This window comes from Vanessa atalanta, chromosome 12 (genome assembly GCF_905147765.1).
Source record: "Vanessa atalanta chromosome 12, ilVanAtal1.2, whole genome shotgun sequence".
In the NCBI taxonomy this organism is placed as follows: Eukaryota; Metazoa; Arthropoda; class Insecta; order Lepidoptera; family Nymphalidae; genus Vanessa; species Vanessa atalanta.
Window position 1 is genome coordinate 11577910 of NC_061882.1, and position 27247 is coordinate 11605156.

Genomic DNA, 27247 nt, shown 5'->3' on the forward strand with positions numbered 1-27247 from the left:
CTATTTCCAAAAATGCAATTGCACTTAACAATCGTTATTGTGAAATGTGAATGATGACAATACCAGCACAAACAAACGATGTACAATTAAATTAATATAGAAAAAAGCATTGTTCTGTTCGGTATAAATAATAAGTTGTATATCAGCTATTTTGTAACAAATCAAAATGAACGAAATTGACGATAAGTTTTATTATGTGTATAGTTCGTCGTTAGATCATAAAGTAGAGATAAAAATGTAAGTATTAAAACTAATGTTGTTAAAAAACACACAATGACTTTCCACAAAAACGTCTTGACACTTGTTTCAGAATATACAATCACAGTTAGTTATTGTCTAATGATTCTTAACTTAAATTATATTTTACATAGAATTACAGTTTTATATATCTTAACGACTTAATTAATTGCCTTCCATTTAATTATTTACTGCCTAAAAAGAATTCTGAATATAATATTTATATAACATGATAAAAAATATATTTGTAATAGTTATATTATATCCTTTATATATATGTATTCACCTCTGTGCGGCTTGTATACGAGTATGATACGATACAAGAGCAGTACGGTGAAATATATATATATAGAATAAGCCTTCGCTCAGTAGGGGTATATTTACAGGCTATTACTTACTTTTATTTATATATTATTTCTATCAATAATCATAATAATCTTTACTGAACAAAAACTGATATTAATTACAGTGGCACTCTTGAAGGCAAGCGGGCTAAGCCAGAATATGATAAGTTGTTGTCAGACCCCATGCTCAAATTCTCTGGACTATATCAGGAGGGCTGCTCTGACTTGTATGTAACATGTCAAGTGCTGTGTGATGGGGTGCCTCTTGCTTTGCCGGTTACAACATCATATAAGGCTTTTACAAATAGATGGAAGTGAGTTATAGAATTTCAAATCTATGTCATTGTAATGTATAGTGGAATTGTTAATCATAAATAATTTTTATATGTTTATGTTTTGGAATTTTCCATGTAATGATTGCAAGAAAACTTACAATTGTCCATAGAAAAAACAATAGATCTATTCATTCACAAAGGCCCATAATAAATTAATGACATGCCCATTATTTAAAAATTCCATTAAATAGTGCAATGATTTTTCAGTTGGAATGAATGGGTGACTCTTCCAGTATACTACAGTGATCTGCCACGGAATGCAATACTTGCAATGACAATATATGACTGTGCAGGACCGGGAAAAGTGATGGTGGTTGGTGGTACCACTATTTCACTGTTTGGCAAACATGGAATGTTGAGACAGGTATGTTTGTTATTAAATTTATTAACAATTAACAATGCATATGGATATATTGAGAATACTAGGTCATTTGTACCTGTATGGCGGTTCTTCAGGGGTCTAATTACGTAAAGACAAAAAGGAAAATGATGGTTATAGCGCACGCACCGGCGGCCCAATCGCGTGGGCGTTAATCGAACGCGTCGGATAAATAACGAGTGTCTAACGATTTGTCCCACAAAAATGCTTGTATTTTCATATAGTCGAAAAAAAAGAAGTAAGCGGTAGAGTAATGCCATACTTCTCGGGTGTGACTTACCGCCCGCCATACCGACGCGAATACATTAATTTAAATAAAACAATTGAACCATTTGTACCAGGCTAATTTTTGCATAGCTAATCATCGTCGAGTAACCATTCACGAAAATCACCTTGCCATACTTTTCCGACAGTTCCCAATCGCCGCCATACCACTGCAAAGGAGTAATTATTTTTTTTTCGCCAAATATTTATTTATTTTTTTATACTCTGTATCTATGCTAATAGAGCGCAATTATTTTACCAAACTCGCGTACGAGAGAGAATATTACATGTTTTTGGCGATATACATATTAATCGACGATGAATGCTTGGACAAGAGAGTTAATATCGTTTTTTTTTTTAGATTAAATAAACATTTTGTTAAATTACAATACAATGATATTGTACTTACCCCTTCCACATGTGTATTATATTTTTATATTTATTAAAATATCTCTTTGAGTGCCATAGTTAATTACGATCAGACCACTCTATAGAACTAAAGAGAGCTTAGAAAGAGTGAGATTGTATGATATAGTTAATTTTATTGTCTATAATAATTCCTTTGTTAAATAGTTCTGGATCCATGCAAACTCACTTTAAAATAAGTCTCTAGAACAATGCATCATACATGGTGGTGGCAAATAATATTTTAAATGTATTTTGCAACATTTAACTGATCATTATCAATCATTATCATCATTATAAGTATTTCCATAAGAACCGTGATTTTCCTATGTATAGGAGATACGAATCTCCATTGAAATCTAATAGATCTTCTTAGTACCTGGAAACCTGCATGGAATGAATTAAATAATTGGAATATTATGTTAAGATATATATTTATTCATAATAAGAGATGCCGTGAATATTTTTTATAGCGAATAGTCGAAGAACCTGTCATTTTTAGTCTACATAAAAAAAGGAATAAAAAGAATGATTTATTTATTATTAAATGATAATATCTCGCATGTTAGAAGTATATATATATATAGTATTCGTAATATTTAAATACTCAATTCACTCATTGGCAGATTAAAATTTTAATATTGCCCTAAATCCTGATAAATTTCGGCCATAAAGTCTGTAAAACTCCCACTGCTGGGCTAAGGCTTTCTCTTCCTTTGACGAGGAGGTATGGAGCATCCACTACACTGCTCCAATGAGGTTTGATGGAAACACATATGGCAGAATGTCGTTAAAATTAGACACACGCAAGTTTCCTCACGATGTTTTCCTTCACCGCCGAGCACGATATGAATTATAAACACAAATTAAGCAAATGAATATTCAGTGGTGCGAGTTTTGAACCTACAATCATCGGTTAAGATGCACGCGTTCTAACCACTGGGCCACCTCGGCTCAAGTGAATATATTAGTTTGTATAGGAGAATATAATGTCTTATCATTCTTGATTGTCTACATTCTAAAATAAATAAAAAAAAAAGATAATCTTTTAATCTGATATTTCAGGTTTTAGTGTTTACTTAGATTGTAATTTATTATGATAAATATATTCTATTTTGCAAGAATTTTATATTATTTTTTTTTATTATGAGGTCTTTTACTAGAATTATCTACTAAATTGTGCGTCGTTAAAGAAGTTGTAAGTGACATAATAACTCATAAGATAGATTTTAATGTCTCGTTACCTAAATCGATTCTTGCATACATGAACAAGGAAATCGTTAACGAAAAAACAAAAGAAAACTAATTTCTATATACGTAATTCTCTTGTTGCTCTACTCGGCCTAACAGGCCTAATCTTAATCAGCTTCTTAGAAGCCTGCAGTGATATGAATATTGTTTTGATATATTTTGTAGACTGCGACTTATATTCGAAAAAACGACGTGACCCTCAATTTTTATACAAATAATCATGCAAATTTAAATCTACGTCTTAAAAAGTAGATTCTAAATTACCAAAACGAATATGTAATTAATAGTATTGACTGAAGGTCGTGCATCATTTTGACCGGTTTTTGATATCGCCTTAACATATTGTCGTGTCTATACAAAAATAAATAAAAAGCTATCACTGCCCTTGGTATTTTTTTATACTAGCTACCCATCCGGGCTTCGTTCGAGTAGAATAAGGGTTTAGATACAACGTTTATACTGTAAGGCATATAACTATGTAATTATTAAAGCGGTGCACCAATAATTGGCCCTCTGAGTCGGCATGATTTTCCTTGACCTCGTCAAAGTCATTGTCATATTTAAGCCACTTTACACAAATACCTTAATAAATTATAACTTTAAACCTTACGAATCGCTCCATTGTTGAAGATCGTATGAATAAAGATTCAGTAGTTTTTGAGTTGATCGTTTACAGACAAAAAAACGAAGCGGGGTGATTTTATTTTATCCGCTTTATTGTAAGTCACCACTAAAAAGCGGTGTAGCCTATCTTGGTGGTAGGGCTTTGTGAAAGCCCACTTGAGTATGTACCACCCATCCATCAGATATTCTACCGCCAAACAATAGTATTGTTGCGTTTCGGTTTGAAGGGTGCTATCTACTGTAACTAGGGGCCCAAAGGACTTACTTTAGTTACGAAGGTTGGCGGTGCATTGGACATATAAGGCATAGCTTACGTTGCTAAAGTTTATTTCCAGTGATGACCACTCACCATCAGATCTATTCATATATTGAATTATTTTTAAAACAGATTATATTTTACATTTTTATACCAATCCCTACAGCAATAGTCATATATAATTAAACAAAACAAACTCTTCCGATTTGTAAGTACTTACAATTTAATTCAGAATACTTTTTTTTTATTAAATAATTTCTTGCATGTACCTCGAAATATCTCGTTCAGTAACGGTTAATGTTAAAATGATCGATATGTAAGTAAATAATCAATTATTATTATTTTTTTTGCATCAGTTCTGTTATTTGCAAAAACTTTCTTTTCGTATTTTTAATTGAGATCTGGCTCAGGAAACGCATGTCACGGTATAAAGAAATATTATTTAGTAAAATACTTTAAAATTACATGAACGTATAATTTAACATTGCAATCGCTTCGTTGGTTGGTTGAAATGAGACTTAAGGTATACAATTGATGGTCGTCTTTTGTGAAATGAATATAGTTTATACAGTTTGAAAAATGATATTTGCTTCAGTGGATAGATAACGTAAATCTTGCCAGAGACTGCGGGTTCGAATCGGCACCGTGGATTTATTCAATGTTTAAAGAATGCATTGTGAAACCTGCATGTGTCAGATGAAATTCAGTCTAATGTGTATCCGCCAATCCGCATTTGATCAACTTAATGGACTAAGCTCCAAACATTCTCCTTAAGAACCTTACTCATTTGATGATGCCGCCCTGACCAATTTAAGCCATGGTGGCTAGTCTTGATGGAGACCAGACAACTACTTAGCACATATTATAGGACACGTATACAGACATACAGGAACAGGCGCAGGATAACCTACTTTCGTGCTTTCCGAGGCACGGGAGTGTACACACTTCCAACTGGCAGACTCGGGGTGGTTACTGAGTATCTATTGATAGAAAACCCAATAACTTTTTAACGGCCCGATCGGGGGTTTGAACTCGGGATCTGCCGTCTTATATATAGCCCCTAAACCAACGAGGCTGTCATCTTCTTACTAATTTATAAACTGTTTTAACGACGATACAATTTTAATAGAAAAAGATCTATTTAAAAAAATAGCACTGCTTAGAGAATCAAATGTCAAAACTCCTATATGTGTATAATGATACAATATTTGAAAGTACGAATAAAATTATATGACCAAAATAAAGTCATCGATGAAGATACATCGTCATACACCTTATGCAAAAAAAAAATCTTTTTTTAATTAGTTTTAGTTCTCGTGTTCGGGGGTGGCGGATCTAGGTTTCAGAGCCTAGGTCCTCCCTCGTGGTTTCAAGCATGCTTCATATTAAAGTTCATCAAATTCGGTCCAGTGGTTTACCGGTGAAAGCGTAACAGACTGAGATACTTACGCATTTATAATATTAGTATAGACGTTGTCTAAATAATGAATTATTTTCAATTTTTATTTTTGTTTACATTGACACTGGTGAAGTTGTTTGCCCGTTTAATTATTGTGAATCTTCATCAAAGTATGAGTAATAATAACAAATCGATAAAGACTGTTTATGTTTAATTGATTACACACGAGCTGCGCCCGCGTCTTCGTTCCTATTTCTATTAAAATATAGTATAAAATATTGTTTAATATGTAACTAGTTATTGCACGCGGCTTTGCTCTCATGGAAGTTAAATATATTTACAGGTTAACGTTAATTTAAGACCTCTTTGTATACCACATTGGTGTGTATTACACCCCTTACGGGTAGGCTATCCTGGAACGCTTAAATACGTATCTACTAATTTTTAATCAGTATCCCAAAAACTAATATTTATATTTCTAAATTAAACAATGACGGACTTCCACACAATCTTTCAAATCCTTTTTCACCCTCTTAGGGGTACAATTTCCAAAATTCCTTACTGAGTAGGTGTCTCTCCAAATGTTGTGTGCCCTAACTTTAATGGCTTGCGCGCGGCGATGATGAATCAATCTGTCTGTCAGGACATTTTATTTTATAAGCACAGATTTTATTTTTTTGGATTTGACCTCTGTGCCTGAAAATTCCTTCCGCAATTAATATAATTGAATAAAAAATGCATGTAAGTAGTTGACCTCGTTATTAATGTATTATATGTTTATTTATTAACTGTCTCGTTGGTCTAGTTGCTAGCTTATAAGGCTTCAGACCCTGAGATTCTCGGTTCAAATTCTGAGCTGGGTTAATACATGTTATAAGGTAATTTGACATTGAGGAGTAATCCTCTGGCTCAAAATCACATTAAGCCGTTGGCTGTATCTCTCTAACGGTAATTATACGTTCTCGATTCTATTACGATCCAATTTCGACTATTCCAAAAATGTACCTAAGCTTAATCGTAACTGAGGATCAATTCGACTTATTTATATCGATTACGATACTATTATCGTTAAGCTCGAGTTATCCCGAGTATATTATGCAACTGTGACCAAACAGCAACTGGATCGTTGCGTTTGTAGGATAGGAAAACGGCTAAACACAGTGCCGGCGTTAATTCGGAGGGGTGCCGAGATCTGGATTCTCCTGCACCCGTCCTATATAGCCTCAATACCATACGCATATTGTTAGAGTATAGATAGTAGAGAGTAGATAATAAATGTTAAGTATGTATAAAAAACCGTATTTGTTGAGTTTTATTTATTTTGAGTTATGTTGAATTATTTTAACATAAAGTATGTAAGTGTTGTACACCACATACTAAAATAATGGAAGCCAACCCGGCTTCATCTATAATATTATAATCATATAATTTTCCTCTATGCTGAGAGTTTTAAAATTACACAACGGATTTTTATGCGTTTTACTCCTTATTCGATATAAATAAAGTTAAACGAAGTGTAATCTTTGGAGTTTGTAAGACTCTGATGATACACGACTGGACTGACCATCGTGATATTTTGATTAACCGCGACTCATAGACAATCGGACAGAAATTAGTCACAAGTGGTTGAGCAGATGTCGTTTTTAAGGTTCCTTATACAACGAGCGCAACGCTATAAATAAGTTTTTTCAATTGTCACGAACTTGCCTTAACACAGAGCTTACCTACAACCGTTTGAAAACAGGGCCGAGGTAACCCAGTGATTAGAAAGCGTGCATATAACCCGATGATTGCAGGTTCAAAACTACCAACACTGAAATTACATGTGCTTAATTTGTGCTTATGATTCATTTCATGCTCGACGGTGATGTGTCTAATTTTAATGAAATTCTACCACATGTGTATCCAGCAGCATTGATTAGATTTACATATTCTAATAGATTTACAACCAGCCCTACATACATAGTACATACATACATATCTTTATTTATATACCTAGTTCAACCTGCGGTTTTCACCGCGCGAAAGTTATAAAGCTTTACCTATAGCACACAAACCGTCATTCCACATTTTAGCCCCTCCAGGGGTGAATTAAAAAATGTATTTAATTGGTTTGACAAAAAAAAGACCCGCTGAGTTTCTTTCGCCGGTTCTTCTCAGGTCAGGGTGTTTCCTTTTCCAAACCGGTGATAGTGTTTAATTTGACTATCAATAAGTAAGTGTAATGCTTCTATATTGAATAAAGGATTTTTTTTATGGCATTGGTTGGCGGACAAGCGTATGGGCCACCTGATGGTAAGCGGTCACCACAGCCCATAGACAAAGGCGCTGTAAGAAATATTAACCATACCTTACATCACCTATGCGCCACCAACCTCGGGAACTAAGATGTTCTGTCCCTTGTGCCTGTGATTACACTGGCTCACTCACCCTTCTAGCCGGAACACAACAATACAGAGTACTGTTATTTGGCGGTAGAATATCTGATGAGTGGTGGTAGCCCTACCACCAAATATAGTTTGAGTTTGCATTCTACTTCCAAAATTTCGATAACTTATTCGACATTCAAAGCGCTATTTTGTTGTGAATTCAAATTTAATATCATATGTGGATTATTCAGGGTGTCAACTCAATGTCAAAGTTGTTTATTGGTATTTACTCCTCGTGGTATGAATAAACTTTAAAGCCCTTATCGTCATATGAACTAATATTAAAAGGCCAAGCTCAAAGGCGATGCGGAACCTTTAGTACGATCATGATAACTTAAATTGTACGAGGAACTTACGCATATTGTCGTGGTCAACAAATTACTCATAATTTTGCTCTTGATCGAAATATGCAAATTTTTCTTATGCCATAGAAAGGCGGACTGGCAAATGGACCAGCTGATGGTAAGTGGTCATCACTGCCCGTATGTAATTTCACCATTTCTTACATAAGCCATGCGCCACGAACCATGGGAACTGAGATGTTATGTCCCTTGTGCCTGCAATTACAGTCTCTCTCCTTGGTGATAGAATATAATATGAGTGATACCATACCCAGACGGACTTGGTCAGAGCCCTACCATCAAGTAAATATTGAAATGTCAGCAAAATTAGAAAAGTAAAACATCTATATAAATAAAAATGTTTGTCTGTATGTTCGTCCCTAAACCAATTATGATGAAACTTTGGTGAGTCGTCCTGCGTACGTCCATGAAGTTTCCTGGTCCAATTAACATAAGAATCATTCATAATATATTTAAATATGAACATGAATATAGACCCTCGCCATATCGACACACGTGCGATACCCGAACGTGTAGCTAGCAATTTGTTAAATGAATACTAAACATCGACTACATATAGTATCATTACAGAGTATAAAATATAGTCGCTTACCGCTGTCTGTCTGCCCCTGTGTATACTTAGAGCTTTGAAATTACGGATTTTGATCCGTTTTTTTTAAAGATATAGTGATTCAAGAGGAAGGTTTGTATGTATAATACATGCACAATATAGTAGAGAAACACTGATAATTTTAGAGGTTCTAATGTGATGTCGAAAATAAACATATTTTTTTGCGCTTAAATTGCTAACGTGGCTGAACCCTACAAGATAGACCGAAATAATGTACTACAGTATTGTACACCTTAAAAAGGTCTACAAAAAAGTCCGCGATGGTATATGTCTCTCTCTTAGGGACATCCCACAATAACCATTTTTATCCTTTACTTTTTACGAGAAGTAATGTCTTATTTTCGAAGCGATTTTAAGCAATACAGCATTGATCCTTATACAATAAAGTACCTTAAATACATTGTGCATTTAATATTGAACAATATGTAATTTAAATAAATATTTTCGAATATATAACATTTAAAATGTATTAGATTGTATTGTCTAATAACAAAAAGCTATGAACTTTGTATATAATGATATTCTGTAGAATTTTTAGTATTAGTATTGCACCCGTGCGAAGCCGGGGCGGATCGTTAGTCTTTACTAATATAAAATCACGTGTAAGTCCGTAAACATTCATTATAAATCTAAGATTTGCTTAAGTTCATTCCTGTGATTGGCACAGACTTAAATTACTTCCATCGTATTTGACGTTGCATTTGACATTGCATTACAATTTATTTAAATAATTTTACCCGAATCGGGTTCGGCGTTTGATCTTTAATTAAGTTATTCTTGATCGTTGTCTATGTCATAGATTATTGCGATAGCAGTGACAGATAATAAGATTTGAAAATGCGGACAAAGTCGTAAAAAGAACCGGTTCTGCACAAAAACAAATTATTAGAAACTACGTCGATTAAATAATACATCCGTAACGTAGCAGAGCCTTCGATCTTGAATATCATCGAGATGAACTAAATAAATGCTATACCTACTTTATATATTACCCATATATGGAAAAGATATTTAACTAATACAAGACCTATTTTTGTTTGTGTGAATTAAAAGGCAAGAATAATTACTACCAAGTTAAAATCATCCTCATATCTGAGGGAATGGAACCTTTTGATGAAATGCTGTAACTTAAAATGTCCGATAATTTAGAGTACGTTTGGGACGAATCAATTCAATAAAATATTTTCGTATACATAGTTTATTATATAGGTTTTCAACGCAGCGAACATTAACTAGCGAGCGAGTGAACACGCCCTTTATATCGGCTTGTGTAGCCTGACCCATTTAGATAAACAACAAATCCTTAACAAGACATCTATTTTAGATGACTACAGTATTTTCATCTATTGCATTACATTTTAATAAGAGAATTGTTTTTCGTTTTTAATTTTTTTATTGTGTGTGTGTAAATTTTGTTTTTTTGGTTTGACGACCTCCGTGGTCGAGTAGTGTTTACACCGGTTTTCATGGGCACGCCACTCCGAGGTCCCGGGTTCGATTCCCGGCCGAGTCGATGTAGAAAAAGTTAATTAGTTTTCTATGTTTTCTTGGGTCTGGGTGTTTGTGGTACCGTCGTTACTTCTGATTTCCATAATACAAGTGCTTTAGCTACTTACATTGGGATCAGAGTAATGTAAAAAAAAATATTGTAATGAAATTTTAAATCACACAACCACAAACCAATTGAGGTGGAAATTTTGTAGTACTTGTAGTGACTATACAATATTTTATAAATCATTGTTTTATTCTAAAACACGATACATGGATTAAATAACAGTTGATTTAATATTGATATTTATTTAATTGGTAATGTATTAATTTGTACACACTTAAATCCAAAATTTTATAATACTTAATAATTCTTTCATCTCCAATGTCTATGGGCGGTGGTGACCACTTACAACCAGGTGGCCTCTGCCCGTCCGCCTACCTATATATATATATAAAAAAAAAAAAAACAAAAAAACATCCTCCTATAACTAATCAAATAGTTTTTTTTAGAGTATAGAATAATTTATTGTTTATAAAATATGACTAACTTGTCTTGACATATGTTGTCAATTTATAATAACTTTGTATTTCCTTCGACGATATCAATCAAGAGAACTGGAATGTACGATTTAAACGATCAGTGCTCTTTCAACCTTCCTACGGTCGGGTGTTAACTAATAAATTCATAATTTATATTATTATGAATTCATTTTCGCATCTACGTTAAATAGAAAACTCGTAACAAAATGTTAGCGTACAGTTCAAAATTTCGATTTTATAAAAATAAAAACAATGAAACCTTCTTCGTTTCAATTAAATAGCGTAAATTAAAAAAAAAATGGGTAATTCGGCCAGTTCGTTACGTGTTTATAAAAAGTGGTGTACTTTTGTGCATAAGATACGTTGTGTTTTTAAAAAGGGTATGTTCGATCTCCGCGTGTGGCCCGGTGTGGAGGGAAGCGAGAGGACGCCAGGGAAGGCGCCGGACCGCGGGAAGGAACAAATGCAGAGACTGGCTAAACTCGCCAAGAAACATCGCAACGGGCATATCCCGAAGGTAAGTCTCAGACCGGGACCAGACTTATATTTTACATGTTGGGTGAATTAATATTTATCCTTATAATGTAAATATATATTAATACTGTTTTGATCAAACAAAAAAATATATATATTCAAGTAAGCCTTTAGAAGCACTTTTGAAACGTCATCTTGCAAAACTATATTAGTGAAGCTACTACCGATACGAAATATAGATTCTACCGAGAAGTACCGGCAAGAAACTACGTAGTTACTCTTTTCCAACATCTAAAATACAAAACTATTGTAGTTAAATACAAATAATACATCCTATATAAACACCCATTAAAAAATCAGTAGCAATCTTTAAAAAAAAATTACATTTAATTCATTAATTTCTACTCGATATCAGCTATATAATGTTCTATGTTTTATAACCGATTTAAAAAAAAGAAGTAGGTTATTCGTTCGATTGTGTGATAAGTTTTATCAGAACTATGTCTATGAAACGGTATGATTGTTTTTTTTGTTTAGGGGAAGTATATATATATATATATATAAATACTTCCTTACTTAAGTATTTATATATATATAAGTATAAATTCAATGAAAAAATTGGAAGTGTGTTATTTTTCTGTTAAATTTTATTTGTACATCTGATATTGGTGTTGATTCGGATGATACATATATCGTTTTTAATAACAAGTTGAAATTTATTTAGTGGCTGTACAAGTACAGTTTGTGGACTTTATCAATAATACGTTAGTATAACCTTAAGAGTGTATTTATTTAAATTAATGTAATGTATATTTAAGCGAGCAAAATTCTAAAGTAAACAAACTTTACTTCGGAATAAAACAGCTGCGTTTTAATTTACAAATCCTTTAAAGCTTCATATTTAATTTCTTTATATTTGTCTATGGTAAATACAACACATATACAATACAACTTTACAACACTTGTAATTATTATTGTTGGTAAGATTCATTATTTATTGGTGGCGGATTGACGATATAAGAACTGTTAAAATCTTCAGACATCAAAAATCCAGCGACGTTGGTGACCACATAGACGTTAGACGCCCCCATAAAAAAAAAATAGTTTAATTCAAAAAGTCAAAGTCTACCTACCTATTTCCAATAAAAGAAATAAATAATAATTTAATTTCAGGTGGACTGGTTAGACAGACTGACGTTTCGTGAAATAGAAATGATCAACGAGAAAGAGAAGCGGAACTCGAACTACATGTATTTGATGATTGAATTTCCGACGGTTCAAATAGATGGCATTAATGTAAGTCCGTATTTTAACTGTCTAAACTGTCACGACTAATGTTATGTATATGTAAGTAAATTTGTCTCTATGTTTGTTTCTACCTCATGGTCATTAAAACTCTGAACCGATCGTATAGGAATATTTAAGAGAAAATATGGATCTATGGGGGATGTCATGACGAGGGAATAGCTGGTAATTTTATACAGTTTTATTGTTATATGATCATTAAATTTTCGAAGAAAGAATATTTTCAAAAAAGAACAAATTATATTAATAATAATAATAAAGAAAAAACTTTCGTCTGCATCATAACATGCCTAGCTTCCCTTGTTTATGGCCCGGAATGGAAATCGATCAAAAGTTCATTATCGAATGAAGATTATGATTCGCATAAATTACCATTAAGAATTAAAAAAACGGGTTTTGTTGAATCAAGTTTTACCATATACAAGTAATTCATCCCAAACACATATAAGGCTAGACGAATATCTACTCTATTCAGGTTTAAATATGGTATATAATCATTCTAAACCATAAATGCTTTTACGTAATATTATAACTAACGATTGATAGTTTAAACTAATGACGTTCCTCGTCCACAGCACGCTGTGGTTTACTACGAACAAGACGGTGACGAAATGTACCAGTTCAGAGCTCAAGCGGAAATAGTCACCGTGCCCGATTATGAGATACTACAGGTATGTTTTATTTGTTCCATTCGACATCGTTCACATACAACCAGGGCCGGATTATCCGTTATTCCAAAACTTATTGGAGGTAATAACCTTAAAAAAAATGTTAATCATGAATAAAATTATATTTAAGTTAGTAAAAGGGTAACAGGGCCCTGACGTGACTAGACTAGACGTGAGCTACTCATCGGCATCGACATGGTTAATCCGATCCTGTATATTCGAAATTCTGTCGTAATAAATGTTTGAAGAAATTCGTATGAATTCGCATGTTACCAACACTTCTATAATATCTACTCATACTTCTGATTTTATTTATTAAAACAATTGACAAACACAGAAGAACTGAACGGTTTATATCTTTGCCTACTTATATATTCCATAACACAACAGTTTGCCCTGCAAGGGTTGTAATGCCTCTCTTCGGTTGTTCTTGCTATAATGTTCGCCGTATTACCGATAAGGTAACTTGGTGTTAACTCTTAATGTTATACTCGATGCCAATAAACGCTCGAAAATTATACCCTAATATTACCATATAATAAAAATAAAAAAAAGAAAGAGGGGGTGAGGGCCCGTTTCTTATTCTATGCACCAGGGCCCTTGTCCACCTAGCTACGCCACTGATTACAGGGTACTCTTTTGTAAAGAAATCCGGTCTATAGGTCTTAGGCAGCGCTCTTTAACCCGACAAATTCGATAGTCTGACACTGCCCTGAAAATTGTAATAATATTAATAGTTATAAATGTTATCTATTTCGTTTTATGTGAGAACATTGTCCAATGTCTCACAATGAGGACGTTTATTTCATTTCCAAGAGCTTTCAGATTAAAACGTTTAATATTACTTTAATCTTATCGCGTTAATAACTGTCATACATATATATTTTTAAATATCGCAACGCCTACGACCGCGTATATGACGTAATCTTTATTTAAAGATACTTGAATATTCTTGATATTTGTCTTATATCATTTTTTATATAAAATAATATAAACTTTATTTATCAAATTCTTATTTGGAAGTGAGATGGGCCTCGAAATGGGTGCAATTTTGAAAATTAATTGTGTGCTTTTTTACTTAAATAACAGACATCACGCACACATAAATGTTGTATATGGTAAATATGTACGGTGCCGACTTTTCACTGAAATTACTAAGTAGATGCTAAATATAGGTTTTTTTTGGTAGTATCTATTTTTGTATCGAAAAACAATATATACCGCTCGAAGTATATTTATTAGAAATAATTCAATATAAAGTTTAAATAAGTGATAAATTGTTTGTAGTACAGTATAGTTACATTACATTAGAGGAATGTAATTAATGTTTCAAAAAACTATTGTTACGTAAAATATTATAAACAAGTATAAACGTAGTAAAATATACTCTAACTTGAAAACTAAATGTTTTAGTGTGTTCGTGACACTCTTGCGAAATTAAAAAAAGTTTTTTTTTTTAATTGTGGCGCGTGGCATAATTTTTTTCCCCTTTACGGACAAATAATATAATACTAATGACAGTTTATATTCACAAAATATATAATACATAAATTATAAAATTATAAGTACCTAATAAATACTCTTTATTCAAATAGGCAACACTAGAAGAGACAGTTTTGACAAAGTCATAAGATATATACTAATTTCATGATCAAAACTTCATTAAAAACAGAGTTATTTTCAAAACACTTAATGTAAGTATTTTTTAATAGCACGTATAAATAATTTAGGTCATGTTCGTTTAATTGACTTAATTTCATTGACATAACTTAACTATGAAATAAATTGTTCTCACGAGGTTTGCAATGATAATAATTCCAAGATCATTTTTATACAGCCGCGCTATAATTGCGTTAATTAAATTATCAATTTATTTGTAAAAAACTACTCCCATTTTTTTATAATCGCGCTGTGGGAATGTTTTGTACGACTTAAAAATCTTTTCTAAAAACATTTAAAATGTATAAGTCTAATTTGAATAATTTTAAAGGATGTGTTTCTGATAGCGGATGCAATTTCAGTTATCGACAAGATAATTTCCCTTTTTTTGTAAACTCTAATATAGTTTTATGGCAATGGGTTCTATTTATTCAAATTTATTGTACTACTGACACACTATTTTTTTTTTTTTTTAATAAATAGGCAATTAAGCTTAAATCAATTATTTTTATAAATAATATTACTGATAAACCTATTGCCATTTATGGCAACAAAAAATAATCATAAGCCTATAATTTAATAAATATTTAACGATTTATCTTTCAATTTTAATTAATATATCAAAATAACCAATCAGAAGTGTTTGTAATTACATTATTTGATTTGATTCTAATTACGTGGCGTCAGTTGGTCGAGTATTATTTGGAACTGTCAGTAATTTTATCACGATTTTCCATTTTGGACTCATGATTTGTCATCAAGCTGTTTTTTTTCGCGCCCAAATGTAACAGTCGCGTTTGTCAGCGTAAAGATGTTGCGTATGGCAACACTAAATCACTCGTTGTTTCCGAAATTATGAGCAGTCAGTATAGAATGTGAACAACGGTTACTAATAAAATCATTTAATACGTAATCACGATATTAAATTAATTATCGAGGAATTGAAGTTAAAATTTTGACAAATACATATATTTGTATTAAATTAATATTAGTGATGTTAAGATACAAATAACCGATTCGGATTGTATCGACAGTGTTATTGGTGAAAGGGTATTCCGTTTTTTCCCGGAGATGATGTAGTTTTTACCTCCTTCTGCAAAAATTATTATTAATAAATAAAAACTATTATATTTAAATTAATTGAAAAATAATATTGTTTTTTTTTTTCATGAGATATATGTATTATTGTTATAAATAATATCAACGCAAACGTCACGTAAAGTTTGACGTATGACGTCAAAGGAACGATTGAACAATAAAAGATTGACGGATATCTGTAGTTTAGGAATGGTGTGATAGCTTAATTCCGCTATTGAGGTGTCCATTGCGTTATTGACCGTGACCTCATAATCATTTCGGACATTTCTATTCAAGTTTAATAAATAAATCTGTCACCGATCAACGTCTAAGTTTTTACCCGCGCGATATATATAAAACTTTATAGCACATTAACCCGATTGCGCAAAAATGCACGAACCTCATCTAAGTGAAATTATTATGAGTTTTGTATTCCTTACTTAACAAATTATGCTCTATACAAATATCCAACACCCTTTTCACACCCTCGGGATCGAAACGATTCCATAAGAAATTGAATCTAAATCGCTTTAAGCGTGAAGAGGGAGCCGTTAGAGTTACTTTCCGATTGCAATAATAAAGTAGTCGGCGTGGTGCGGCAGGAGAACCTGGTGGAGTCGAAGCAGCACCGGCTGGCACGCTCGCTGCGCTGCGCCGTGCCGGGCCGCGACGCCAAGCCGTCGGCGGCCGAGCGCGACCAGCTCGCGGCGCTGCTGGCCGCGCCCGCCGTGCTCGCCGCGCTGTCGGCCGACGACCAGGACCTGCTCTGGAAGTACCGGTACTGGCGGACCCTATTTGTTGGGAGGGGTTTGCGGACTCCACTCCGACTGAACTTGAACAAACTTTGCATTAATAAAGCATTCGAATTTTCCACATCCATTCAGATGTTCCGACTTGGGATCCATTTGAATGTATACCATTCAATGGTGTAATGGATCGTATTACTAACTGCTAACAAATGATATTCACAATACGAATGATATTATTTGCAGGTTCTACTTATCATCACACCGTCGAGCCCTCACCAAGTTCCTCGCGTGCGTCAATTGGAATCGACCAGGTTACTACTTTACATTTTAATTGTAGATCACGAAAACCAGGTGAACTAGTTGGTTCATCCGATTAATTTGTGTTTCTAACAAACCCATGTTGACACACACACACAACACAGAAATGTTCCAACAAACTAAAATACAGACTAAAATGTTTTGTGCAAAGCCGTCTGTGTGGGTTCTACCCACTCATTAGATATTCTACCGCAGCAGTAGTGATTAGTATTGTTATGCTCCGTGGATCCGTGCTATCGTGAGGAAACCTGCTCGTGTCTCATATAATTTCTGCCACATGTTTATCCATTAATTCGCATTGGATGGCGTAGTTAAATAACCTCTAAATTATCTCCCTAAGAGGAAATAATTCCTTAATCCTGTAGTAGAGCATTATAATGGTACAATACAGTAATGATCTTTCCATTGCAGGTGAAGTTAGACAAGCGTTGTCTATGATGAAGCAATGGGCGCCGATGGATGTTGAAGATGCCTTAGAGTTACTGACGCCGAAGTTCACGCATCCGGCCGTCAGAAAGTAAGTAGATATAACGATACAACAAATAAAAAAGATGTGTCGAGCGACATCCGGTTCTAACGGAGTTGCTCTCCTTGTGTATGACGTATTAAATAACAGACGCGATGAAATAATTTAATGATACGAAAAAAATTGTTACTAAAAATCTCGTATGAATAAAAACAATTACATAAAATTACTTGAAATAATTTAAAATATAAATGCATAAATAAAAGAGACAGAGAAGGGAAAGGTCGAAGGGGCATAACACGTTTTCCTTACGTGGTGACTTCTGCCAGTTCATTCTACTGTATGCCACGTAAAAGAACTTTTTCCAAAAATCTGGTAACATTCAAGGGTTGAACTTGGTCGAACGTTATTTTCAACACAATCCACCACCTGCAGAAGAACCCGCTTGCTGCTTATTTCTTAATCTTTGTAGATGCTTAAACCAGTCGAACTTGCATATGGCACAAATATCAAGACTACTTAAATTTATTTTGATTTTTCTTAAAATATCCCTTTTTACTCTACACAATTTTAAACTTAATACATTTTATTGGCACGGAATTATTTTTATTAGAGATTTTGATTGCCAAATTAACGCCATTCTAGAATATGTTACTACAATTATAAAAATATTAACAGAGACGAGAAGACCTAAAGCTTGAAACGCTTGAATCTTAACTGAAGGTTACGGGTTCGTTAACAAGCGTTAGCGAGCACCTCGATCTTGAGGTGCCCGGCATTTGTCACATAAAAATCTTTCAGATATGTATGTGTACCAATCCACATTAGATCAACGTGGGGAAAGGAGACCCGAGCCGGACGGTGTGATATTTACCAGCTGTTACGTTTTACAGATATGCAATATCAAGATTAAAACAAGCGCCCGATGAAGATCTGCTGCTTTACCTCCTACAGTTAGTACAGGCTTTGAAATACGAGGACTACAAAGAGATACACGAGGGTAGGTGTCACTAATGCTATAAACACACATACATTCATGCCACCAAATACTCTCGGAATACTGTTTATTAAAATATTTTTTAATGTTATTGTGTGTTCAGAATATGCAAAAATCTGCGGTAAAGAGGTGCCCGTTTATTCCGATTCGGACGGAAAGTTGATGCAGAGCGGACAAAGAGGCAGCCAGGCCAGTCTCCTCTCCACTTCTAGTGAGTTAAACTTTCTACTGAGTTAAGTAACTTAGTGAAATTAATAGTGAAGTTCCCCAAGAAACACTGCATCTACGGACAGACTGTCAGACAGACCACAGGAGTAAAGACAAATAAAACACTTCGACATTAAATAGACGCGATATTGTAATCGGTGCTATTCATGGCGTAGTTGTTATGTCGCCAGAAGTAAAATAAAGTGGATATCAGTAGTTAAGGGGAACAGTATTGTGTTATAAATGAATTTACTTTAGCGAATCGTATGGATCTTCTTCTGTCGTTCGTTTTAGGGGTTGTACGTCAGGGGTTGCTTGCAAGCTTGCTTAATACCAAATTTCATCAAATTCGATTCAGTCGTTTGACCATAAAAGAGCAACAGGCAGACAGAGTTACTTTCCCATTTATATTAAAATTTTATTAACGTTATTTTACATAGCTGTGAGCAATGTATATGTAACGCCTAACTAAAAAACTTTTACCAGACGATGCAGCGTGCTTCGAAAAAGCTTTTAGAGTATAATTTAGTTTTACTGTGTAAATGTATAGTTTAGTGTTCTATTAGTATTTACTTAAGCAAAATAAGTAAGTGGATGGGCAATTGAGCCACTCGATGGTGAGTGGTCACCACCACCCATAGACATTGGCGATTTAACCATACCTTCTGCCGCCAACGTTCTGTTACATTGACTTCCCATCGAACCCAAAGTATTGCTGTTTGGCGATAAATTACGTAATATTCCAGACATAACTTTTTTATTAAAAAAAAAAAAAACTAAGATATGAATAGTTGAGGTATTCGTCGTTATGTCATGTCGCCTGAATGTGTCGCAGTGTTGACAGCGAGCGAGATGACGTCATCGTCTACAAGCCGCCACTCCGCCGAAGCGGTGGAGGAGCCGGCCAGTGCCGACAGCACCCTCGGCGAAAACGACGAATACGGGTAACATTCATCTTCCATGTTACGATTAAATTCAACAACACTTTGTAGTAGTTGAAGTGTGAATACTTCTGTTACTTGACTGTATAGTCTCCTGTAGATTCATTGACTCTGTTACGGAATAAAAAAAAATACGTGCGCGTCTCGGGACTCCCGATAGAATTGGTAACTAATCGCTGCCGTATGCGTAAGACAAAGGAAGCCGGACAGACTGGGGCCGTTACGCGTTACGTAACGAAGCGGTTTATCCTCCCATTAGAAGTTATCACTTCGAAAAATAATTAAGAATTGTTTTTATCATGTTGGGGCACTAATGTGCCACCAGCTTCAAGAACTAATATGTTATGTTACTTGTGTCTATTTGTACACTCATCCTTCAAACCGAAACACAATAATACTAAGTATTGCTGTTGAGCGGTACCACCCACTCAGATATTTTTTCTGGATAGACAGACTTCATCAAAGCCCTACAACCAAGTTAAAAAATCTTTCACTACACACACATCTTGGGAGTGAATTGATCACGTCCTGGCTCTTTCTTTAGCATTTATATATCATCTATCTATACGTTAATAAAAATGGAGTGTCAGTTTGCAATATTAAAATAACCCATTTTTACTAAATGCATATGTATGTATACACGGTACATATACCAAAATAACATTTTTTACAATTTTTGTCTGCCTGTCGGTATGTTTGTTCCGGCTAATCTCTGGAACGGCTGAACCGATTTCGACGGGACTTTCACTGGCAGATAGCGAATGAAATAAGGAGTAACTTAGGCTACTTACCTACTATTATTTTAGAATTATACATAGAATAAAAATAAAATCACGCTACAATATCCAAATAACTTATATTCAAACAACGCGCACGAAGTCGCGGGCACAGCTGGTATATCATATATGTCGCAACCGGGTGAATTATTTCTGACAACGCCATCTAGTGGTATACGTTCGAGACTACGTTATGGAATCGTTTCCGGAACGCCAGCGCCACGTAGCGGCACTCGATGGAGTTTGTGTAAGCATGCGCCAGAGGGGAACGTCGGACATCACTACTCTCCGAGCGTTCGGCGCGTGCAGTCACAGAACCATCGCGCATTCCGGTCACCTACTTAAACTGTGTTACTGAGTCATTATACTGTGGTTGATTGTACAAGTGGGTTTTCTTGATCCTACGTCACCCACCGATAGACGCCCACATAAGAAAACCATAAACTATAACTGTGGTGATGGCCCTCCGCCGTCATATATATATATACTGAGATTTAAATACTATTATGAAGTAAGAACTGATCAGTTTCTTTCGACAGTACTTATTAGTACTCAAAAACTTTAGATGAATACCTAAAGTTAGTGCACATTCTCACATGTCTTTACCGTCAGGATCGTTTAAAACGGATCCGTCGCCTCTAACGGAGGTCGTGATCGCCCCGAATTTCCATATCAGTAGGAGCTCCTACCGTTGATCATTAATTTTAAGAACATTCTAGTCGCGAATGACTTCAGGAAATGTATTGACCAGGTCGGAGGAGCCGAGCCTGGCGGGCTTCCTCGTGCGCCGCGCGCGCAGCAACAGCGTGGTGGCCAACTACCTGTACTGGTACCTGCTCATCGAGTGCGAGGACGAGGTGGCGGGCCGCGGGGCCGACCTCGCCGCGCGCCGCATGTACCTCGCCGTCATGCGCACGCTCTCGCACCGCCTCGCCACAGGTACCTCGCCGTCATGCGCACGCTCTCGCACCGCCTCGCCACAGGTACCTCGCCGTCATGCGCACGCTCTCGCACCGCCTCGCCACAGGTACCTCGCCGTCATGCGCACGCTCTCGCACCGCCTCGCCACAGGTACCTCGCCGTCATGCGCACGCTCTCGCACCGCCTCGCCACAGGTACCTCGCCGTCATGCGCACGCTCTCGCACCGCCTCGCCACAGGTACCTCGCCGTCATGCGCACGCTCTCGCACCGCCTCGCCACAGGTACCTCGCCGTCATGCGCACGCTCTCGCACCGCCTCGCCACAGGTACCTCGCCGTCATGCGCACGCTCTCGCACCGCCTCGCCACAGGTACCTCGCCGTCATGCGCACGCTCTCGCACCGCCTCGCCACAGGTACCTCGCCGTCATGCGCACGCTCTCGCACCGCCTCGCCACAGGTACCTCGCCGTCATGCGCACGCTCTCGCACCGCCTCGCCACAGGTACCTCGCCGTCATGCGCACGCTCTCGCACCGCCTCGCCACAGGTACCTCGCCGTCATGCGCACGCTCTCGCACCGCCTCGCCACAGGTACCTCGCCGTCATGCGCACGCTCTCGCACCGCCTCGCCACAGGTACCTCGCCGTCATGCGCACGCTCTCGCACCGCCTCGCCACAGGTACCTCGCCGTCATGCGCACGCTCTCGCACCGCCTCGCCACAGGTACCTCGCCGTCATGCGCACGCTCTCGCACCGCCTCGCCACAGGTACCTCGCCGTCGTGCGCACGCTCTCGCACCGCCTCGCCACAGGTACCTCGCCGTCATGCGCACGCTCTCGCACCGCCTCGCCACAGGTACCTCGCCGTCATGCGCACGCTCTCGCACCGCCTCGCCACAGGTACCTCGCCGTCATGCGCACGCTCTCGCACCGCCTCGCCACAGGTACCTCGCCGTCATGCGCACGCTCTCGCACCGCCTCGCCACAGGTACCTCGCCGTCGTGCGCACGCTCTCGCACCGCCTCGCCACAGGTACCTCGCCGTCATGCGCACGCTCTCGCACCGCCTCGCCACAGGTACCTCGCCGTCATGCGCACGCTCTCGCACCGCCTCGCCACAGGTACCTCGCCGTCATGCGCACGCTCTCGCACCGCCTCGCCACAGGTACCTCGCCGTCATGCGCACGCTCTCGCACCGCCTCGCCACAGGTACCTCGCCGTCGTGCGCACGCTCTCGCACCGCCTCGCCACAGGTACCTCGCCGTCATGCGCACGCTCTCGCACCGCCTCGCCACAGGTACCTCGCCGTCATGCGCACGCTCTCGCGCCGCCTCGCCACAGGTACCTCGCCGTCATGCGCACGCTCTCGCACCGCCTCGCCACAGGTACCTCGCCGTCATGCGCACGCTCTCGCACCGCCTCGCCACAGGTACCTCGCCGTCATGCGCACGCTCTCGCACCGCCTCGCCACAGGTACCTCGCCGTCATGCGCACGCTCTCGCACCGCCTCGCCACAGGTACCTCGCCGTCATGCGCACGCTCTCGCACCGCCTCGCCACAGGTACCTCGCCGTCGTGCGCACGCTCTCGCACCGCCTCGATATACTTTGTAAACTCGCTAATAGTATCACATCTCTATAAAAATGAACTTGCAGGTAACGCTGACCACCAGCGCACCCGGTCGTTCCTGGCGCGTCAGCAAGTGTTCATCGACAAGCTGGTGAAGCTGGTGAAGACGGTGGCGAGGGAGAGCGGCAACCGAAACAAGAAGGCCGAGAGGCTGCAGCAGCTGCTGTCGGATCCCGACGCCTTCAAGTTCAACTTCACGAACTTCGAGCCCATGCCCTTCCCGCTCGACCCCAATGTGAACATTAAAGTAGGTTGTCTTCTAACAGTTTTGTTTTTCTGAATTACGTTGTGTTTTCTCACTTCTCTTTTGGAAAAGGTTTTAATGAATACTATTTTATTTCTAACATTAGTTTAATAGTTATATCCAAGTGAACTAGTTTTGATATCTTCGTTTTTAATCTTTTAAAACATTAAATATACTTTTGCACGCAACAATTATATTTTTTTGACATGAAATTCGCAGGGTATAGTCGCTAAGAAAGCTAGTCTCTTCAAATCGGCGCTAATGCCGTGCAAGCTGACGTTCCTCACGAGCGAGGGCTCCGAATACGAGGCCATCTTCAAGCACGGGGACGACCTGCGCCAGGACCAGCTCATTCTGCAGATGATCACGCTCATGGACAAGTTGCTTAGAAGGTAAGTCGACCGACGAGTCGCTACGAATATCCACACCGGTACGAACATATAGAACGTGAGCCCCGCCGCAGGGAGAACCTGGACCTGAAGCTGACGCCGTACAAGGTGCTGGCCACCAGCTCGCGGCACGGCTTTCTGCAGTTCGTGGAGTCGGTGACGGTGGCGGAGGCGCTGGCGGCGGAGGGCAGCATCCAGAACTTCCTGCGCAAGCACGCCGGCTGCCCCAGCGCCCCCTACGGCATCAAGCCCGAGACCATGGACACGTACATCCGCAGCTGCGCCGGCTACTGCGTCATCACGTACCTGCTGGGCGTGGGCGACCGCCACCTCGACAACCTGCTGCTCACCCGCGCCGGCGCGCTGTTCCACATCGACTTCGGCTACATCCTGGGCCGCGACCCCAAGCCGCTGCCGCCGCCCATGAAGCTCAGCAAGGAGATGGTGGAGGCCATGGGGGGGGTGCACTCGGAACTCTACCACGAGTTCCGCAAGCTCTGCTACACGGCATTCCTGCATCTGCGCAGGTCAGTTTTTTTTTCTTTTCATACTTAGAAAGCAAACTTTTTAATAAAGATATTGCAATTGCTTAATGATAATAATAATAATTTATAATTTAATAATATATATAAATTTTCTTTTTTTCCGTTATTATTTAAAATTGCTGCCTCTATTTGTTTAATAATTTAATTTATAATTTTGTATCTTACATAACTGATTTAATGTTTATAATTATTCTTGATAATTGCTTATTGATTTCATAATTTATCTAATAGACAAGCTCAGATTATTTTAATTTTGTTAATTATATAAATTATCCTTTAAATTAAAATAAAATTGTAATTATGTAATATCCTCCTTTTTGTCTTGTTGCTCTAATAATGTATATTATTTATGAGTGGAAACTTGATTGGCTTGTGATTTAATTTGTATTTGTTAATATTAAGACTTATTGTACTGTTTGTTTCCCAAATAAAATAAAATAAAATAAATAAATAAAACGAGCACTGGATGTGGTCACCTCGGCCCGTAGACGTTGGTAGAGTTAGAAAATTACAACCATCAGTATCATAGGATGTATCGCGAAGTCTCTTGTTCCTCTGCGTTACAGTCCCTGATCGAGAGGTAGATTAAAATATTTAGGAACGCTCGTTATTAACTTACCTTTGTAATATAAATGGTTAAAAAGAAACTAAAGATCATGTTCCTCTCGGCAGACTCCACACTGGAAATAGGTATATTGTTTATTTATTTACATTGGAAAGCTACCAGTTGTAGCGTTCCATTTCATTTAATAATATACCATGACCTACTTTGAAATATATGAATATTTAAACTTGATATATTTATTTGAAAATAAAATATGTTTAAATTCTAAACAAATTCGTAATCGCTTCCAGACATGCAAATTTAGTTCTAAACCTCTTCTCGCTGATGGTGGATGCATCCGTACCCGACATCGCTTTGGAACCCGACAAGGCCGTGAAGAAAGTGCAGGATAAGTTGAGGTAGGTACATGTCAGGGACGATGAGTTTAACAGGCCGACAAATAATTAAATTACTCTTGGGAAGTCAATAAAATATATTGACAGAATTCGCGCTTCGAGAATGGGACTTTGTCAAAGTTAATTGAAAATTAAGTTTTTCGAGCGAAGAAGCGTTCGCAAAAAAATATGAAAAATTATTATCCAACGCTAGCAAAACAAAAAGTGGAAATATATTTTAGTAAATTATAAGTTACTGTTTGTATGAATATTCAATTGCAAGAAATATTTCACATGATTGTCTTTTTCAAAATTTAACTCTCTCTACTTATTATTCAAATATCTTAATTAATCGTATCATTCAAATAGTTTCATAAACATGAATCTCGAAAAAACAGTCAAAAATCCACATAGTAACAACGAGATAATGTGCTCCAGGTAAGTCATCGATGACGTCATAAACAGCAGTACATTTACAGTTAATGTACACAGCACAGCAATAAATAAAATAGCTACTTGTTAATTTGAATTATATTATAAATTATCGTTAAAATTATCCATTTTTCCAGGCTGGATCTAGGCGATGAAGAAGCGGTTCACTTCCTACAGAACCTTCTGGACATGTCCGTGACGGCCGTCATGGCGGTGCTGGTCGAGCAGTTTCATAAATTCGCGCAATATTGGCGAAAATAAGAATATGATAAAACCTCAACTAGTCAAAATACTGGCTAACATGCGAGTTACACTGATTGCCTAAGGGTGAAGTTACACATACCCTACTAATTACAATATGGTACTGATTTCTATTGCTTATTTTTATTCTCTACTTTCAATGGGTGGCCACCAGCGTCTGTAGCCGTTGATCTAAGAGATGTTAACATTAAAATATATCATTAATTACATCGTCAAAGCATTACCAACAATGAAAACTAAAACTCGGTGTTTGTTATTATACGGGTTTTACTCTTCACGTTGGACCAACAAACTGATGCTGTTTGGCAGGATTGTGTTACACAAACACACAAACGTGTTCAACCAAATCTTTAAATGTAACTTTAATTACAATCGAGAAAATATTTCCATTGGTAATAAATGAGTAAACCCATGGACAAGGGAATATTTAATTGTCCGTGTATGATATTACTAAAAGTTGTTAATTATTATTCCTAAAAATTTTCAGAAGTATATCGCTATACCAAAACGTATAAATATTGGTACTTCTAGAAAATATTTATAACTCTTTGTTGTTTTGTTTTTATCATAACATATAATATGTGTATGAAGTGATTATTAATGTTGGACGTTGAACGGGCAACGCTTAATGATAAACGAAGTAATTTTTCTGTTCGATACTTCAAAGTGATGTATGTTATTTATCTTATATATTTATTACACTTATAGGAGTGTATTCCAGGATATAGGAGAGTTTTCTTCGTCCGTCTCCGTTAACTTGTTGTATTTATGAATCGTGCGACCGTCGTTGGAAGCGATTTAATTTATTGAAAATGTTATAGTACCGTGATAAACTTGTCGATAAATTAAATTCAGGGTTTTCTGTCGCGGTTTTTTTGCTTTCAATGGCCGTCAAGAGTACCTTATGAGATCAAATTATGTGCGCGGTTAAAACCCAAATATACTATATGAATACAGATTTCATACAGATTTAAAAAATAAGCACAGCAACACTAGGACGCAATTAGCTAGCAACACATATATTATCACAGATATATATATATATATATATATATATATATATATATTTAAAGATGATGGTCAATTTTCATAATTACATCCCAAAAGTCATTACAATAATTAATTATATTCCGGAAATGAAGAAAAGTTGAAGCGACAAACACTTACTTCCAATTTTGAGAAAAAAAGATTTAAATTAAAAAAAAACAACTAACGACTTACAATATTTTCTAGGGGAAAGGATTTCAGTATTTAACAAAAAACCATCACTGATTTTTGTGTTCGAAGCGTGCCAGTTGAATAAAATTAACAAAATTAATGTGATATAA

At 37.0% G+C, this 27247-nt stretch overlaps 1 protein-coding gene across 1 annotated transcript; it reads left to right on the forward strand.

Annotated features, from left to right (window-relative positions):
* LOC125067678 (phosphatidylinositol 3-kinase catalytic subunit type 3) lies at positions 1 to 26530 on the forward strand. The gene is made up of 18 exons (XM_047676392.1): positions 1 to 237; positions 707 to 895; positions 1124 to 1280; positions 11306 to 11443; positions 12574 to 12696; positions 13281 to 13376; positions 16712 to 16887; positions 17102 to 17169; positions 17588 to 17693; positions 18536 to 18642; positions 18743 to 18850; positions 19682 to 19790; positions 21315 to 21502; positions 23136 to 23356; positions 23573 to 23745; positions 23817 to 24269; positions 25143 to 25250; positions 25796 to 26530. Exons 1-18 carry the CDS (start codon positions 167 to 169, stop codon positions 25917 to 25919), a joined length of 2715 nt encoding a protein of 904 aa, XP_047532348.1. The 5' UTR covers positions 1 to 166; the 3' UTR covers positions 25920 to 26530.
* The last annotated feature ends 717 nt before the right edge of the window (positions 26531 to 27247 follow it).

Coding starts and splice junctions, on each gene's coding strand:
- LOC125067678 (XM_047676392.1), top strand. CDS start 167: ATGAACGAAATTGACGATAAGTTTTATTATGTGTATAGTTCGTCGTTA. Junction 11,444..12,573: donor GCAACGGGCATATCCCGAAG/GTAAGTCTCAGA, acceptor ATTTAATTTCAG/GTGGACTGGTTAGACAGACT. Junction 25,251..25,795: donor AAAGTGCAGGATAAGTTGAG/GTAGGTACATGT, acceptor CCATTTTTCCAG/GCTGGATCTAGGCGATGAAG.